The sequence below is a fragment of the Bison bison genome, unplaced genomic scaffold (assembly GCF_000754665.1).
Source record: "Bison bison bison isolate TAMUID 2011002044 unplaced genomic scaffold, Bison_UMD1.0 scf7180017864346, whole genome shotgun sequence".
In the NCBI taxonomy this organism is placed as follows: Eukaryota; Metazoa; Chordata; class Mammalia; order Artiodactyla; family Bovidae; genus Bison; species Bison bison.
Genome location: NW_011494918.1, coordinates 2,568,179 through 2,583,899, shown reverse-complemented (window position 1 = coordinate 2,583,899; position 15,721 = coordinate 2,568,179). Strand labels below are relative to the sequence as shown.

The 15,721-nt window shown below is 48.4% G+C and overlaps 1 protein-coding gene across 3 annotated transcripts in view; it reads right to left on the bottom strand.

Annotated features, from left to right (window-relative positions):
• The window catches only part of OLFML2B (olfactomedin-like 2B), a 49,231-nt gene that overhangs the window by 22,832 nt on the left and 10,678 nt on the right, over nucleotides 1–15,721 (bottom strand). For all 3 annotated transcript variants that reach the window (XM_010854683.1, XM_010854682.1, XM_010854684.1), the window contains exon 4: nucleotides 1,850–2,026. In XM_010854683.1, the coding sequence (XP_010852985.1) occupies nucleotides 1,850–2,026 (177 nt within the window). The remainder of the gene's footprint in view (nucleotides 1–1,849; nucleotides 2,027–15,721) is intronic.

Below are 15,721 nucleotides of genomic sequence, written 5' to 3'. Positions count from 1 at the left end.
GGTGACAGGAGCCGCTGGGCCCCAGGTCTGATGAACCCAGGGTGCCTCCAATTCCCTTTAAAGTGCAAATGTCCTCTGGCTCTTTGGTTTACAAGTTCAGGCTTGCTCAGGGGTGACCCCCCAAGCAGACTAAACATACGCTCAGTCACTGGCGTGTCGAGAACACCCGAAAATGAGAATAAAAATAATTTTTGAAGATATATGATATTTCCAAAAAACCATCAATGGAGTCATCGTGGGCTAAGCCAGAAAATTACTGGCCTTGCTTGTACTTATTTTCTGGTTTGGAAATGGGTTTATTTCAAGTTACAAATTGGGTGGAGTGTAGGCACCAGACTCTCTTCAGGGCCTCTTGTCTCCAAAGTCCTAATCTGCCTGCTCTTCTGCCTTTGGAACACATGCTCAAGGTTCCCCAAACCCACAGCTGCTGCCTGCTTGGCTCCACTTGGGGAATTTCTTTGCTCAAGAGTTCCAAGCCCGCAAGCCTAACCTTACTTCCTCTCTTACCCTGATTCTTAACAACCCAGGCAACAAATCCTTTGCAGCAACACTTCCTAGCCCTTTTCAATGTCACAGCACATAGAGCCACAAGTTCAGGGCTTTGCTGTCATTGTCCCAGACCCTCTCAACCCACACTCTGCCCACCTGCCCCAGGCTGAGCGGATCCCGCGATGGGTCACCTGAAATCCATGCTCTGCTGTCCACCACCAACCCGCGGCCCAGTAAAAGTAAGCAAGACCTTTCTTAGCTGTCGCTATTCCGTGTTTGCCAGGGACCCCTTTTATAACACTTTATCCAGACCTGCCTTGCTGAGAGCATCCACACTCTGCAAGTCCTGCTGCCAGAATTTACCTGTTTCCTCTTCTATTCTTTTAGGGTTAGCTCCTGTTTCACAGGCAGCAATTTAGGAGATAACACATAAATAATAATATATATAACTATCGGCACATAAATATAACTTGGTTGCTGCTGCTGCTGCTAAGTCGCTTCAGTCGTGTCCGACTCCTAGCAACCCTATGGACTGCAGCCTACCAGGCTCGTCCGTCCATGGGATTTTCCGGGCGACAGTACTGGAGTGGGATGCCATTGCCTTCTCCCATATAACTTGATAAGCAGAGACAAAAGAAACAGGTATCAGACGGGGAGGTATTTTTAAGCAAGTAGGCCCTCTGGCATCACCCAAATCACATTAGGTAGTGTTTCATTTCATCACACCAACCCAGACACTGCTGAGTGGGCAGAGACAGAGATCTGAGACCCCTGTCGCCACTTTCCGGCTGAGCCATGGGGAACATGAGCGTTCCTGGACCTGCTTCCTCTTCTGCAAAGTGAGGGTACTGATGTCGGCCTCGGGCTGCCTTCCAGAGCTGGGGTGAGGGCCGTACAGTGTGATGGATGATGGAAGTACTCACAGAGTCCCTTACAAATGGGGAGGACCACACAGCTGACTGCTTCCAAACTGGGACTCTTCTAGGGTGACAGAAGGAGTCATTAGTGATCATGCCGGGACAGCAGGAGTAAACTAGGATGGTCCCAGACAAGCCACCTAACTTGTAAATGCAAGGGATGCTCAAAACGGCAGGATGAAGTATAATACAAAGAACAGGCCTGGGACCCAGGAGACCCACATCTGGGTCCTGGCTTCAACCCTGGCTGAACCTCTCGGGGCTTCAGTGTTAAGTGTGATGGGGTCCACTTCTGCCCCGTCAGACTGATGGGACAGTTGAGTAGATGGAATGAGACCATGCCCGTGGGAGGCTGGAGCCCGAAGGCTCCATGCACCTGCGAGGGGGTGGGCGTACACTTTCCGGAGGGCTGTGGTCAGAGCTCCCGGAGGCCGGGGCTGTACCTCGGGATGGGTGTAGGCTGCAGCCGCATCCCTCTGCAGGGCCGAGCGGATGTCTGGAATGCTGTCCAGGATGTTATTGGAACAGTTCTCTTTGCCTCGCTTGTTCATCTCAGTTCGAATTTCTTCCACGTCCTCTCTGATCTGCTCATTTTCCTTGGTGAGGTTTTTAGATATTTCCTAGCAAGAGAGAAAAAATTTTAAAGGGAGTCATTTAAAGTGCTCTGAGGACAAGCAGGAGGGAGCTGGCAGCCATCTCCTGCTCAGAGCCCAGAGACTCAACAGGCAGGTTGAGAAACCAACCGGAAAGCACAGGGGCCCTCAGGAGCATCCAGCCCTGTGCTGAGGCCCAGCGCATGGACTCAGGTCACATCTCCAGGGCAGCCTGGCTCCAGTGTGTCCATGACTGGAAATGCTTCCCAATACCACCACGGCTTTCCTAATAATAATACTGTCATGTCCCCGAGCTACTGGGACACCGGCTATTTTTCCATCCTGTGCACACAGTATGCTCATACCAGTGATGAGTAACATTACAGAAAAATTCCGTTTGCTTGCATCTCCCCACATGTGAACCAATGTCTCAATTAATGAAAGAGGGATTTTCTAGGCAATTTAAAAAGAGGTGGTCAAAGAAATCTACTTAATCTGCTTTTCTAATAAGAACAAACTATTCTTTCGAGCACTTTTTAAAAATCTTTTTTTAATTGAATTCTAGTTGATTTACAATATTGTATTAGTTTCAGGTGCACAGCAAAGTGATTCAGTTATATACATGCACATTTTTTCAGATTATTTTCCATTATAGGTTATTACAAGATATTGAATAGAGTTCCCTGTGCTGTGCAGTAAATCCTTATTGCTTATCTATTTCATGTATAGGAGTTTGTGTCTGTTAATCCCGTATTCCTAATTTATCCCCTCTGCCTCTCCCCTTGGGTAAACATAAGTTTGTTTAATATGTCTGGGAATCTGTTTCTGTTTTTTATATAGATTCCTTTGTATTGTTTTTTAGACTCTACACGTAAGTGATTTCATGTCATACTTGTTTTTGTCTGACTTAGTTTGATATTCTCCAGATGCATCCATGTTGCTGCAAATGGCAACATTTCACCCTTTAAAAGTATTTACATATTTATTTTTGACCGTGCTGGGTTTCCTTGCCGTGGGTGGGCTCTCTCTAGCTGCAGCCAGAGAGGCTTGTCTAGCGGTGGTGCATGAGCTTGTCCCTGCAGTGGCTCCTCCTGTTGCAGAGCGCGGGCTCCGGGCACATGGGCTTCAGTAGCTGTGGTGCACGAGCTTGTCCCTGCAGTGGCTCCTCCTGTTGCAGAGCGCGGGCTCTGCGCACATGGGCTTCAGTAGTTGTGGTGCTCAGGCTTGGTTGCCTTGCAGCATGTGGGGTCTTCCCAGACCAGGAACCAAACCCGTGACCTAGCATCGGCAGCTGTATTCTTAACCACTGGACCCCCAGGGACACCCCTTCACCCTTTTTTTATGGCTCCCCTTTAAAAAGCATTATTTACATAGGAAATTGAGAGGCTGGCTTTAAACTTTCCTAATCACACATAAAATGTTTCCCTAAATGACCCCTTCTTGGCGAATTACCCATGTTCCAGATGTACTTCATACCAGAAAGGACCAAAGTTACATTTCTATCAACCAATACTGGTAAGCACCTCCTGTGTGTCTAGGGTACAGTATGGCAGAAAGAAATCCTCTAATTCCTCTGGTGTTCCTGTCCTGGGATGGGAGGTGGGGGTGGGTTCCGTGGGGGACAACTGCAGTGGAGAAGACAGGCTCCCCACTGCAGGAAAAAGATGACCAACCACGCCAGGTTCTGTAAATGCCACACAGGCATTCAAAGGGAGGGGTGGCGAGAGGCATCAGAGGCAGCATCCTGGAGAAGGTGAGGCTGAATGGGATTTGAATCTTGGGCAGCTGTCAACAGACTTAGAGGTACCCTTTCATCTCTAGCTATTTTTAGAGACGTTTACTGCACTGAGATCTAATGTTGTCCAGCACTGGCTCCCATTCCACAGTTTCCATGAGCATCTGAATTTTTAGATGTGGCGTTCTCCTTTGGGCCCTGTTTATGAGGGTGATAGAGGAAGTAACCATGTAAACACAGAGGACGTGTACACTTTCCATCTTTCTTTGACAGACAGGTACAAGATGTGCAAAAGCTCAGACCCCGCCAGGCACAGTCTGCAGTCTGGTAAGACGCCACTGTTGGCCTAGAGGGATGCCACGGTGGCTCAGACCTAGGGGGCGTATAGGCAGACTGTGACACCCAGACACTGTGGCTCCAGTGGCTCTACGTGGGCTGCCCAGAGGAGCCCACGAGGTGCTTGTTAAAACTAACCAGGCTCCAGACCACTGGCCATGCCATTCTTACAGCATTTCAGCGCACGCCAAATTCTGAGCACTGGAAAGGCTCAATGTGTTCTGTGGGGCTGACGCCAAGTCGGCCTCCCTAAATATCACAGAACTAAGTGTGAGAGCGAAAGCCCTTGAGAGGAGGTTGTTTCAAGAGTGCCCGGAATGAGCGGTTTTACTGGACGTCTATCATTCCTGATAAGTGTTATCAGGGTCAGTCAAATGCAGCGGTTAAGAGCACGGATTCTGGAGGAAACCTTTCAGTTTACATTTCAATGGTGCTACTGCTAGACCTGTTATCTTGGGCAAATTGCTTAAGCTCCCTATGCTTCATTTGTCCATGTGTAAAATGGGGTTAACACTAGCACTCTCCTGGTGGGTTGTAATGAAGAATGAGTTAACGTATGTGGAAATGCATGGGACATACTAAGTGGCTGTTATTTTTCATAGAATGTTACTGTCATGGTCTATGCACAGGTTGGAAAAGAATTTCCAGACATGAGGCAGAATGAAGGGAGAATAAAGCTTATTAGAGTGGGAGACACTCTTGGAACAGAGGCTGGCTCCAGGAAGAGCCAATCCCTTTCTTGGGCTGGTAGCCAATTTTTATAGCCTCAAGACAGAAGATTCCTACTGGAAGGGTGGCATTAGGTGATTGGTTAAGATGCTATAGGGTAGGTAATAGGGTGGGAGGTTTACCTACTATGGGGCCAGAAAACTGGCTGGCTTAAATTCAGAGGCTCATGGCAACAGTTGCTATGGGACTTGGTCAGTTCCAGAGATTTTTGTCCTGTGACAAAACAGAGGGCTCCACACCTGTGACCTGGTCTAGGGTTCCACAGAACTACTACTCAAAGAGACCAACAACACAGGCATCACTCCATCACTCAGGAGCTTGTTAGAAATGTAGACGCTCTGTTCTTACTGTAGGATTTGGGAGAAAGGTAGATAGTGATGGGAAGCTTTACTAATCTAAAGTGAGTGTGTGTGTGTGCGTGCGCGTGTTTATTGAAATACATTTGTGTAAAGCATAAAGATTTGGGGAGACTAACCTGAGCAAGAGTCCCTGAAAAATAAAAGGCAGTTTGATTAAAAAAAAAAAAAAAGAAAGAAATGCAGAAGTTCCGACTTGACCCAGACCTGCTGAATTAGAATCTGCGTTTTAACAAGATCCCCAGGCAGTCTGCATACACACTGAAGTCTGAGAAGCACTGTCTTCAATATAGGGAGCTTGGGATATAGCTGATGGAAAGGGGGCCCAAATGTGTCAGAAAGGCTATTTTACAGCAGCCAGGTTCTTCCCGGGGCTGACAGGAGAAGTTCCTGGTGCCTTCATGGGATTCAAGCATTTCTGATCATCCACAAGCACCTGCAGTGAGCAGCATCCTTGCATCTTCTATAATTCTCACATCCTGTGATGTGGAGTGAAGCCCCAGAAGGTTCAGGGTTCGATACACTACTCCTTCATTAATGCACTCATGTGTTCAGCCCTGGGCACGGAGGGTAAGCCAGAGCAAGGATCCTGCTCTGATGAAAACCACCTTCCATGAAGGGAAGTAAGCAATAAATAAGAAATCAACAAGAAACTATCAATTAGTAAAAAGTGCAACGAAGAAAGCAAGTCGGGGTGATGTGACAGAGGCTGGTTCTGACTCATGGGGAAGGTCAGTGACGTAGCTCTAAGGGACTGAAACGTGTCCACCTCTGCTGCCCAGCCGTGGCCCCAGGACCTCAGACCCAGTGGTGTGGCCTAAGTAGCTGTATTAGCAAAACAAGAGCTCACGCAATTCCTGAATGCCTGGACAGAGTCAGCACTGACCCTCACACTCGCTGTGAGGCAAAGGGAAAATCCCATGGAATTAGCCCCTGCCCTCTAGACCTTGGGTTTTCTAGGCCCCTGGAAGGCCCTGTTCTCACTGATTTAGAAATGCCCAAGCCACTTTCTGGTTTTAGTGAGGGACCATTATTCTCGGTTTCCATAGAGGAGAGTTTGAGACAGGCCTGGCCCTGAGACCCCAGAGAAGCAATATTTTTTATTTCCCTCCTGGGAACAGCAAAGCCCACCAGCCGCCTGAATAAACAGCAGGCTGGTGGTAGCCTCACCCCATCAGCCTGCTGGGCCAAGCCAGCTGGGGACCCCAGGGCTGCAGCAGCAGATGCCCCTCCTTAGCCACCCTCCCCGACTCAGGCACCTCTCCCCCAGCGATGCTGGCCTTGCAGGGCTCCCCACTGCTCCCTGGGGTTCTGCCTTCCTCATATCAAGGCTCTTGCTCGGTATGTCTCAGGAGGTACCAGGGATGCTGCCTACCCAGGATACTCTCCATCCTGCCCTGGGAGAAGGCTGAACCCCATGACCTCATGCCTCTGGCTCTTCCCCTCTGGGACAGCTGTGACTATGACATTTATGGTGTGTGCAACTTGGCTTGTGCATAGCACTGGCAATGTGGGAGAGAGAACAGGAAGGGTGCCCGTCTTGCGGGGTGAACACATCTCATCGTCCCTGCCAAGGGTCCTGGTGCTGTGAGGAGGGAGAGGAAGAGGGAAGAAGAGTAGGTAGAGAGAAGGTTGGCACAGAAGGCAGGACACAGCCAGACAGGACGACTGAAGTTCTGGGAGCTGGGTCACGGGACTCAGGCCAAAGAGCCGAGAGGTGTTCCCAGAAGGAGGGCCACGTGCTGGGGCAGGCAGTAGGGCATCGAGGGCACCTTCTAAGAGCAAGCCCGCCTTGCCAGATGGGACAGGTGTCCTGCTCTGACCACAGCCAGATGCACAGGTGGCCGAGAGGAGGAGGTATGCAAACTAGGCAGGTCCCCGGGAAAGGGGAACTACGTATAGGCTTCCCTGGAATTGGGGGTGCCCCTGGCAGCCAGCCCTGGCAGCACAGCTGGTCAGAGGGCAGCTTGAAGGAGCCATGGAGGGCCAATACTACCAGATGTGCATGCTGGGGCAATGGACGTGGATGGAAGGGCTGTTCCATGGGTTCAGACGTATCCTGACTTTGTCCAGCTGTGGGACACGTATGTGCACGCCTGGGTGAGAGCATGGGGCAGCTTCAGCCAAAAGTGTTGGGACCTGAGGGAAAGACGACCAGGGTCAAGGCTCCATCAGTTCTCTGTGGTCTTGTTCTCCCACCCAGAAGCAGGGATGAGGGGCGGTGGGCAGAGTGCAGGCTCTGGAGACCAGGTATGAAATACACACCGCAGTCACTACCTGGTTTTATGTAACCACTTAAGGTGAGGGATGGGACCTCTCCAGGCCCCAGGTAGAGGAGGTCAGAATAATGATGTCTGCCTCCCAGGCTTGGTTTGGAGAATGAATGAAGAGGCACATGTAGCTCAATGCCAGGCACGAAACAGGGCTTGGACACGTGGACCCGAAGGTGGGGTGGGATGGACTCTCGGGATCTTGGTAGCAGACGTGCAGGTAGAAAGGGGAAGGGAGCTAAGGCGTCCTGTGGCTGGGACAGGGAGGAAGGTGAGGACTCAAGGCTGGTGTGATGTGAAGGAGTCCTGTAGAAGGAGACCACGCAAGATTGCAGCTGGGCCAAAGCACGGTCCCGACTCGTGTAGCAGGCACGTCCAGCCCCCACCTGAGACACAGGGCTCCAGTGCAGATGGTAAGCTTGAGGGTGAAGGGAGCAGGGTGCTTGTGGGAGGGAAGTGTGACAGTGCGGGGGGCGGGGGTCACTGGACCTGGTGGCAGGGCTCGAAGTTCTCGTCAACTCACCCTGCCGCACCTCCTCAGAGGCCTCCAGGACATGACTAGGACCAGGTTGCCTGGGACAGCCACCCCTGAAGACAGCTGTCTGCAGCCCCTGGAGGAGAGCTGCAGGGGAGAGCAGCTAGAAGCAGCCGGTGCTCCAGCTGACGGGACAGCCGGGGCGCCACACAATCCCTGACTGCAGCTGGTGGAGACGGTAGCAGGCCCGTGCTGCAGGGGTGGCCGGCTGACGTGTTCCATCACTCCCTCAACCAAACAGCTGCTGACCATTTGGTCCACACCCTGTGCGGGGCTAAAATCCAGCAAACAAAAATAACTTAGACCCAGGTTGTCCTCAAGACGTTCAGAGCCTGGAAGATAGTCAAACACATAAAAAGCAAGAAGTTCTAGGCCTCTGATGACCAATCCTGTAAATATAGCCATGCACTCCTTACATCATGGCAGCTCCAAGCTATTGCTGGGCCAGTGGATGTAGGACAGATGCTCACACCGTAAACCCCTTTAGCCAAGAAGAAAACCTTTCATGCCACGGTGACAAATTAGATTTGAAGTGTAGACAACCCCAGGAGAGATAATATATTGACCTGAGCCCTTACTAAGATGTGAATTAACATTGGAACTGAAATATATCTTAGAAATCTTATCTCCAATCCTTTCCCATTTCACAGATGAGGACACTCTGGTCAGGCAGGGCGAGTGACACTCCTTTCCAGGCCACACTGGAGTGAGGAGGAGAGTGAGAAGATTTACAGCAAACCCTTCTGTGAACGATAGGAAGACAGTGCACTTGGTGTCTTGATGTGAGTGGAGGGAGGGCAGAAAGGAAAGGCTTGGAAAGAGACAGCTCCCCTGACTCACGGCCTGGTCTGCACAGACAAAAGTTACATTTCCCCATTAGTTGGTAAAGAGATGTATCCCCCAGTGTCAGGAATGATCTTTTGATCTTGCCTTCCAGACCAGAAACACAAAGGCCACCACATCCTTACGTCCGGGGGCGAAGCCCTCAGCAATGCTTATGCCAACACATTCTGGGGAGAGGGCCAGCTCTGGGTCTGGTAAATCCATTGTAGACTTTAAATCTCACTTGGATGCAACATTATCAGGAGAAAAGCCTTCAGATGACACACAAGGTTCCACAGTGCCATCTGTATTCATGGATGGGGTTTGCAAACTCCAGCAGGCAGGTGCGAGGGAAAGAGCCACACACACACGCTTGGGCAACAGAAATCACACTTTGGAAAGCTTGTAGGCATGCATCTATTTTAAGAGCCTGGGCTAGGCACCCACACACATGCAAGAGCACACGTGTAAACAGTCACCTCCAAGTAATTATAAATGTTGACAGGTGTCCTGCAGCTAAGTGGGGGTGGGGCATTCCTTCACCAAGTTTTGCAGTTTTTATGGGCATGACTTAATCCAATGAAAGCCTTGAAGCTAGAATAAATTATTTTAATGAGCTGTCCCTCTGTTTGTCTTTTTCTTTACTTCGAGAGTAAATCTACTCCTGGAAGCAGTTGGTGGAACCACAGCTGTACCCTTGCGTCTTGTCCCTCTGCCGTCAGAAGGCACTTTTAGGCCTGGGCAGCCTACAGGTCTTTGTATCTCTGAGTGCACTCAGAGAAAAGTCTTCTGGGCTGAATCTGTGCCCTGGAGTGAAAAGAGTCATGCAATGAATAGGTTCTGCCTTTGCCTTTGGAGGCTACAGATTTTCCTTCTAGACTTCTAATTCCTATCTCTCCTGGCACTTCTACTCTGCGCCTGTGCTGTGCTTAGTCGCTCGGCCATGTCCGACTCTTTGCGATGCTATGGACTGTAGCCTGCCAGGTTCCTCTGTCCATGGGATTCTCCAGGCAATAATATTGGAGTGGGTTGCCATTCCCTTCTCCAGGGGCTCTTCCCACCCAGGGACTGAACCCACATCTCTTACGTCTTATGCATCGGCAGGCGGGTTCTTTACCACTAGTGCCACCTGGGAAGCCCATATTTGTGCCTGCTGCTGCTGCTGCTACTAAGTCGCTTCAGTCGTGTCCGACTCTGTACGACCCCATGAACTGCAGCCCACCAGGCTCCTCTGTCCATGGGATTTTCCAGACAAGAGTACTGGAGTGGGGTGCCATCGCCTTCTCCATATTTGTGCCTACACCCACCTCAACTCCAATACATACCGCTACTTCGTGCATCCCCTTCCCTTTCCCAGCCATTTTCAAAAAAGGGTCAGTCTGGATCTACCACACTGAAGGTTCTTGGACCACTGACCACCTTAGATGTTCCTTTTACTTGGACCAGTTCTAGAGGAATGCCCATGCGGTTTCAGGCCTCCACTACATGAATAGGAAAGATGTTTTGAAGCGTAAGTTTTTGAAACACAATGAAATGGTTATACTAAGATACATGCTCCAAATATATAAAAATTAGAAAGTCTGTCAATACCAATTTTCGGTAAAAATGGGTATGGAGTATTCACAGCCTGCTAGAGGTGTCACTGGGGAGAACAGTATGGCAATAAAGTTGTCCCTTGGTATCTGCAGGAAATTAGTTCTAGGACCCCCGAGAACAGATAAGAGAATCCATTCAAGTCCTTTATACAAAACGGTGTTGTTCAGTCGCTCAGCTGTGTCAGACTCTTCTTGACCCCATGGACTGAAGCACACCAGGCTTCTCTGTCCTTCACTGTCTCCTGGAGTTTGCTCAAACTCTTGTCAATTGAGTTTATGATGCCATCCAACCATCTCACCCTGTCACCCCTTTTTCCTCCTGCCCTCAATCTTTCCCAGCATCCCAGGGTCTTTTCCATCAGCTCTTTGCATCAGGTGGATCATAAATATTCCCTGCAAAATTCCAGAAAGCTCCAAAAAACAAACATTGAGTTTGCCACACATACATAACATTTGCATTGTATTAGGTATTGTGAGTAATCTAGAGATGAATTAAAGTATATGGTAAGATGTCTGTGGGTTTATGCAACTACTACACCATTTTATTCATTGGAAGGACAGATGCTGAAGCTCCAATATTTTGGCCACGGTGCGTTGAATCTACTGATGCAAAACATGTGGACGCGGAAGGCCAATCGTACCCCTTAAAACGTGATAAGCATAACAGCCCAGTGGTCTCATTCCCACTTACGTATCATAAAGAAACGTATGTGTGTGGGGGACGGGCTTTTAGACGGGCGCTCCTGGGGCTACTATGAATCACAAAACTAAAAATAACCCCCATATTCACCACCAGTAGGCAAGATCAGCAAATTGTGGTATAATCTCACACTAGAATACTACACAGGAATAAAACTGAATGAACTACAAGCCACAGAATTGACATAAAATCTTTAAGTTGAATGAAAGAAACCTAACACACATACACACATACTTCTGTAGGATTCTATGTATTTAAAGTTAACAAACAGAACTATTGTGTTTAGGGATGTATCTTTAGGTGATGAAACTGTAAAGAAAAGCGGGGAAGATGATTAACAAAGTTAAGGATAGAGGTTCCTTTCAGGGATGGGATGTATTAGGCTGGGGTAAAAAAAACTGAGGTTTTGCATTGTTGAAATTTACCATTTGATATTGGAATATATTCTAAATAAATGTGGTCATGTTATACCTCATTTTAATGTGCATTTCTTGCTTTATGTTTTTTTTTTTTTGCTTATGACATTACTTGCCATTTTATATTTACCTTAGACTATGGAAATGAAGTTCAGAGAAGGTGATGGCACCCCACTCCAGTACTCTTGCCTGGAAAATCCCATGGACAGAGGAGCCCGGTAGGCTGCAGTCCACGGGGTCGCTAAGAGTCGGACATGACAGCAATTTCACTTTCACTTTTCACTTTCATGCATTGGAGAAGGAAATGGCAACCCACTCCAGTGTTCTTGCCTGGAGAATCCCAGGAACGGGGGAGCCTGGTGGGCTGCCGTCTATGGGGTCACACAGAGTCGGACACGACTGAAGCGACTTAGCAGCAGCAGCAGCAGCATGGAAATGAAGTTAGAAAGCAAATTCGAGCAATTTTCTTATTTGAGTTCAAAAATGGGTTGTAAAGCGGCAAGACATCTTGCACCATCAACCACGCCTCTAGTCCAGGAGCTGCTAATGAACGTACAGTGCAGCGGTATACAATGCAAGAAGTTTTGCAAGAGTTGAGAGCCTTGAAGCTGAGGAGCAGAGTGGCTGGACATAAGAAGTTGACAACGACAACTCAGAGCCATCATTGAACCTAATCCTCTTACAACTACATGAGAAGTTGGCAAAGAACTCAACGTCAACCATCTACAGTAGTTTGGCATTTGAAACAAACTGCAAAGGTGAGAAAGCTCAGTAAGTGGGTGCCTCATGAGCTGTCCAGAAATTTTTAAAAATCATCATTTTGAAGCGCTCTCTTCTCTTATTCTATGCAACAACAACAAACTATTTCTCAATTGGATTGTGACATGTGACAGAAAGTGGATTTTATATGGATAACTGGCTCAGTGGTTGGGCTGAGAAGCTCCAAAGCACTTCCCAAAGCCAAACTTGCACCAAGAAAGGTCATGGTCACTGGTTGTCTGCTGACAGTCTGATCCACTACAACTTTCTGAATCCTGGTGAAACCATTTCATCTGAAAAGTACTCTCAGCAGATCGATGAGATGCAGCGAAAACTGCAATGCCTGCAGCCTGCATCAGTCAGCAGAAAGGGCCCAATTCTTCTCCACGACAACGCCTGACCACACATCATACAACCAACGCTTCAAACTTGAATGAATTGGGCTACCAAGTTTTGCCACATCCACCATATTCACCTGACCTCTTGCCAACCCACTACTGCTTTTTCAAGCATCTTGACAACTTTTTGCAAGGAAAATGTTTCCAAGGCAGCAGGATGCAGAAAATGCTTTCCAAGAGTTTGCTGAATCCCAAGGCATGGATTTTTATGCTACAGGAATAAAACATTTCTCTTTGGTAAAAATGTGTTGATTGTAATGGCTCCTATTTTTGATTAATAAAGCTGTGTTTGAGCCTAGTTAAAATGATTTAAAATTCATGGTCCAAAACCGTAATTACATTTGCACCAACCTAATAAGTGGGATGAGGGCATGTGGGGAGCTTTTAGGGTGTTAGCATTGCTCTGTTTCTTGAGCTGGGTGGTGGTTGCACGGGTATTTGCTTTATAATGATTTGCTAAGCTGTACATTCATTGTTTATGCACTTTCCTATGCATGTGCTATTTTTCACCATTTAAAACACAAGCTCAACCAAAATCACTCCACCAAGCAGAGCTCCCAGAGCTCACTTTACCAGGAGGTGAGATTCTCAACAGTTCAGATTCCATTTCTCTCTCCTTCCTTCCTCTTTCATCTGCAAATGGAGTTTCCATTCTTAAATCCTGCTACAGAGCCAAGGTGGATGCACACATGTGTATGTGCCTGCTTCTTCTGCCAAGTTCTGATCTTACTCTGGGCAAAATGCCCCTCCATTTGACCCCTTTTGTCTGGTCTGACCTCCAAAGAACTCTCCTTGGGATTCAAGAATATCCAAAGGCCAGGAGCAGAGGTTCAATTCCATTCCTCCTGCAGAGTCAGGCTGGAGACGGAGTGTTTTTTCCATTTACCCAGCATTCTGCCTTTTCAATGTGCACAGACTGCAGACGGAGTTGGCCAGCAAGAGCCAGGAGACGAGTGGCCAGACCCAAAGACAAGAGACTCTGGTCTGTGGGCCCAAGGCCCAGGCCCATCATTATTCACTGTCACACCAAAGCACCTCGTCATCTTGGGCTGCCTGTTGGGGAAACTTTCACTGGATGAGATCTTCCCTAACTCAAATTTAATCCTATTTAACAAGATTTATGGGATATGGCCATGGTTTTGCCTAGAAATTCCCTTGGAAGGACTATTGCTATAAGTTCTGGTTAGGAAAAACTGACGCTCCCAGGGCAACTAGCAATGATTTGAAGACACTTATAAGGTTTATTAGAAAGAGCCTGGACAAGGAACCAGATGACCTGAGCTCCAGCCTATTCTTTCCCAGCACTGTGTCTGTAGGAAAGCCATTTAATTTCCTTTGGTCTCATGTCTTGTCCAGCTCATAGGAACAAAGAAACTAAATATAAATGGAATGCTTTAAAACTACTGCTGCTGCTAAGTCACTTCAGTCGTGTCCAACTCTTTGTGACCCCATGGACTATAGCTCACCAGGTTCTACGGTCCACGGGATTCTCCAGGCAAGAACACTCGAGTAGGTTGCCATGCCCTCCTCCAGGGGATCTTCCTGACCCAGGGATTGAACCCATGTCTCCTGCATTGTTCCTGCATTGCAGGCAGATCCTTTACCACTGAGCCCCTGGAGAAGGAACTAAGTAAAACCACTAACGCTATACAAATATAAGGGATGATGATGATGATTACAAAGGTTCCAGTTCTTGCTACTAAACATTCCATAGTTCTGAAAAAGAGATAGCTCTCATCAATGTAACTATGGTTAGTTTTGGCGAAAACCCAGTGACTGACTGTTCAGAAGATAGATGCTGCTGGGTAGCAGCATTGCACCAAATTCACCCCCAGCCCCCTCCTTTGCCAGCAGAGAGGGCTCAGCTGCTAGACAAGGCTGGAAACAGATTATAGCCCTTCAACAAAGCTCAGCGCACTGGCCTTCTCAGAGGCTGAGTGCCTGACCTTGGCCTCATGAGCACTGTGTTCTACCCGCAGAGCCACCTTTCCCAGGCTGTGTTCTCCAGAGAGAATGAAAAACATGTGGCTGCCAAGGTCAGGTAAAAGCAGAAGAGGAGGCTGTTACCGATGTTCCTGCACATTTGGATGGTTCTAGGGGCCAAGGGAAAGGGAGGTACTTTTCAACTTTGAAGGTCCAGTTGGATCGTGGTCTAATTCCTTTTGAACCCATATGAAAGAAGCAGAAGCTGGTTCTAAAAGGGAGGAAGAATCCCAGGCCTGCATGAAGTCCATAGGTAGTAGGATGCTGTTGACCATTCCCAATCCCATCAGTCTAGCTATTACTATCAGGGAAGGAAAGACTCAAGAAGCCAAGTAGCCTGATTCTCTTCGGGAGCCCCTCCAGGAGGAGTGGGATGATAAGCGTAGACTGCCAAGATCCTATTGGCCACCTTGGCCTGCCTCCAAGTTTGGGCTCCAGTACCCTGACCCCACTCATTAGACCTCACAACTGAAGTGACTATGGACCTACCAACCCTCCCAGAGCAAACGGCCACGTTCAGACAGCACTTCATCCCAGCCCTGAGGGAGTTAAGGCTACGGGTAGTTGAGAAGGCTCTGGTGTTCTCTATCTTTAAAAAAATTTTTAATTGGAGGATAATTGCTTTACGATGTTCTGTTGGTTTCTGCCATACAGCAACATGAAGCAGCCATAAGCATACATGTATACCTTCCCTCTCATGCCTCCTCCCACCCCAATCCCCACCCTACTCCTCTAGGTCATCACAGAGTACTGGGTGAAGCTCCCTGTGTCATACAGCAGCTTCCCATCAGTTATCTGTTTTACACATCAGTTCAGTTCAGTTCAGCCACTCAGTCGTGTCTGACTCTTTGTGACTCCATGAACCACAGCACGTCAGGCCTCCCTGTCCACCACCAACTCCCAGAGTCCACCCAAACCCATGTCCATTGAGTTGGTGATGCCATCCAACCATCTCATCTGTCGTCCCCTTCTCCTCCTGCCCTTAATCTTTCCCAGCATCAGGGTCTTTTCCAATGAGTCAACTCTTCGCATCAGGTGGCCAAAGATTTGGAGTTTCAGCTTCAACATCAGTCCTTCCAATGAACACC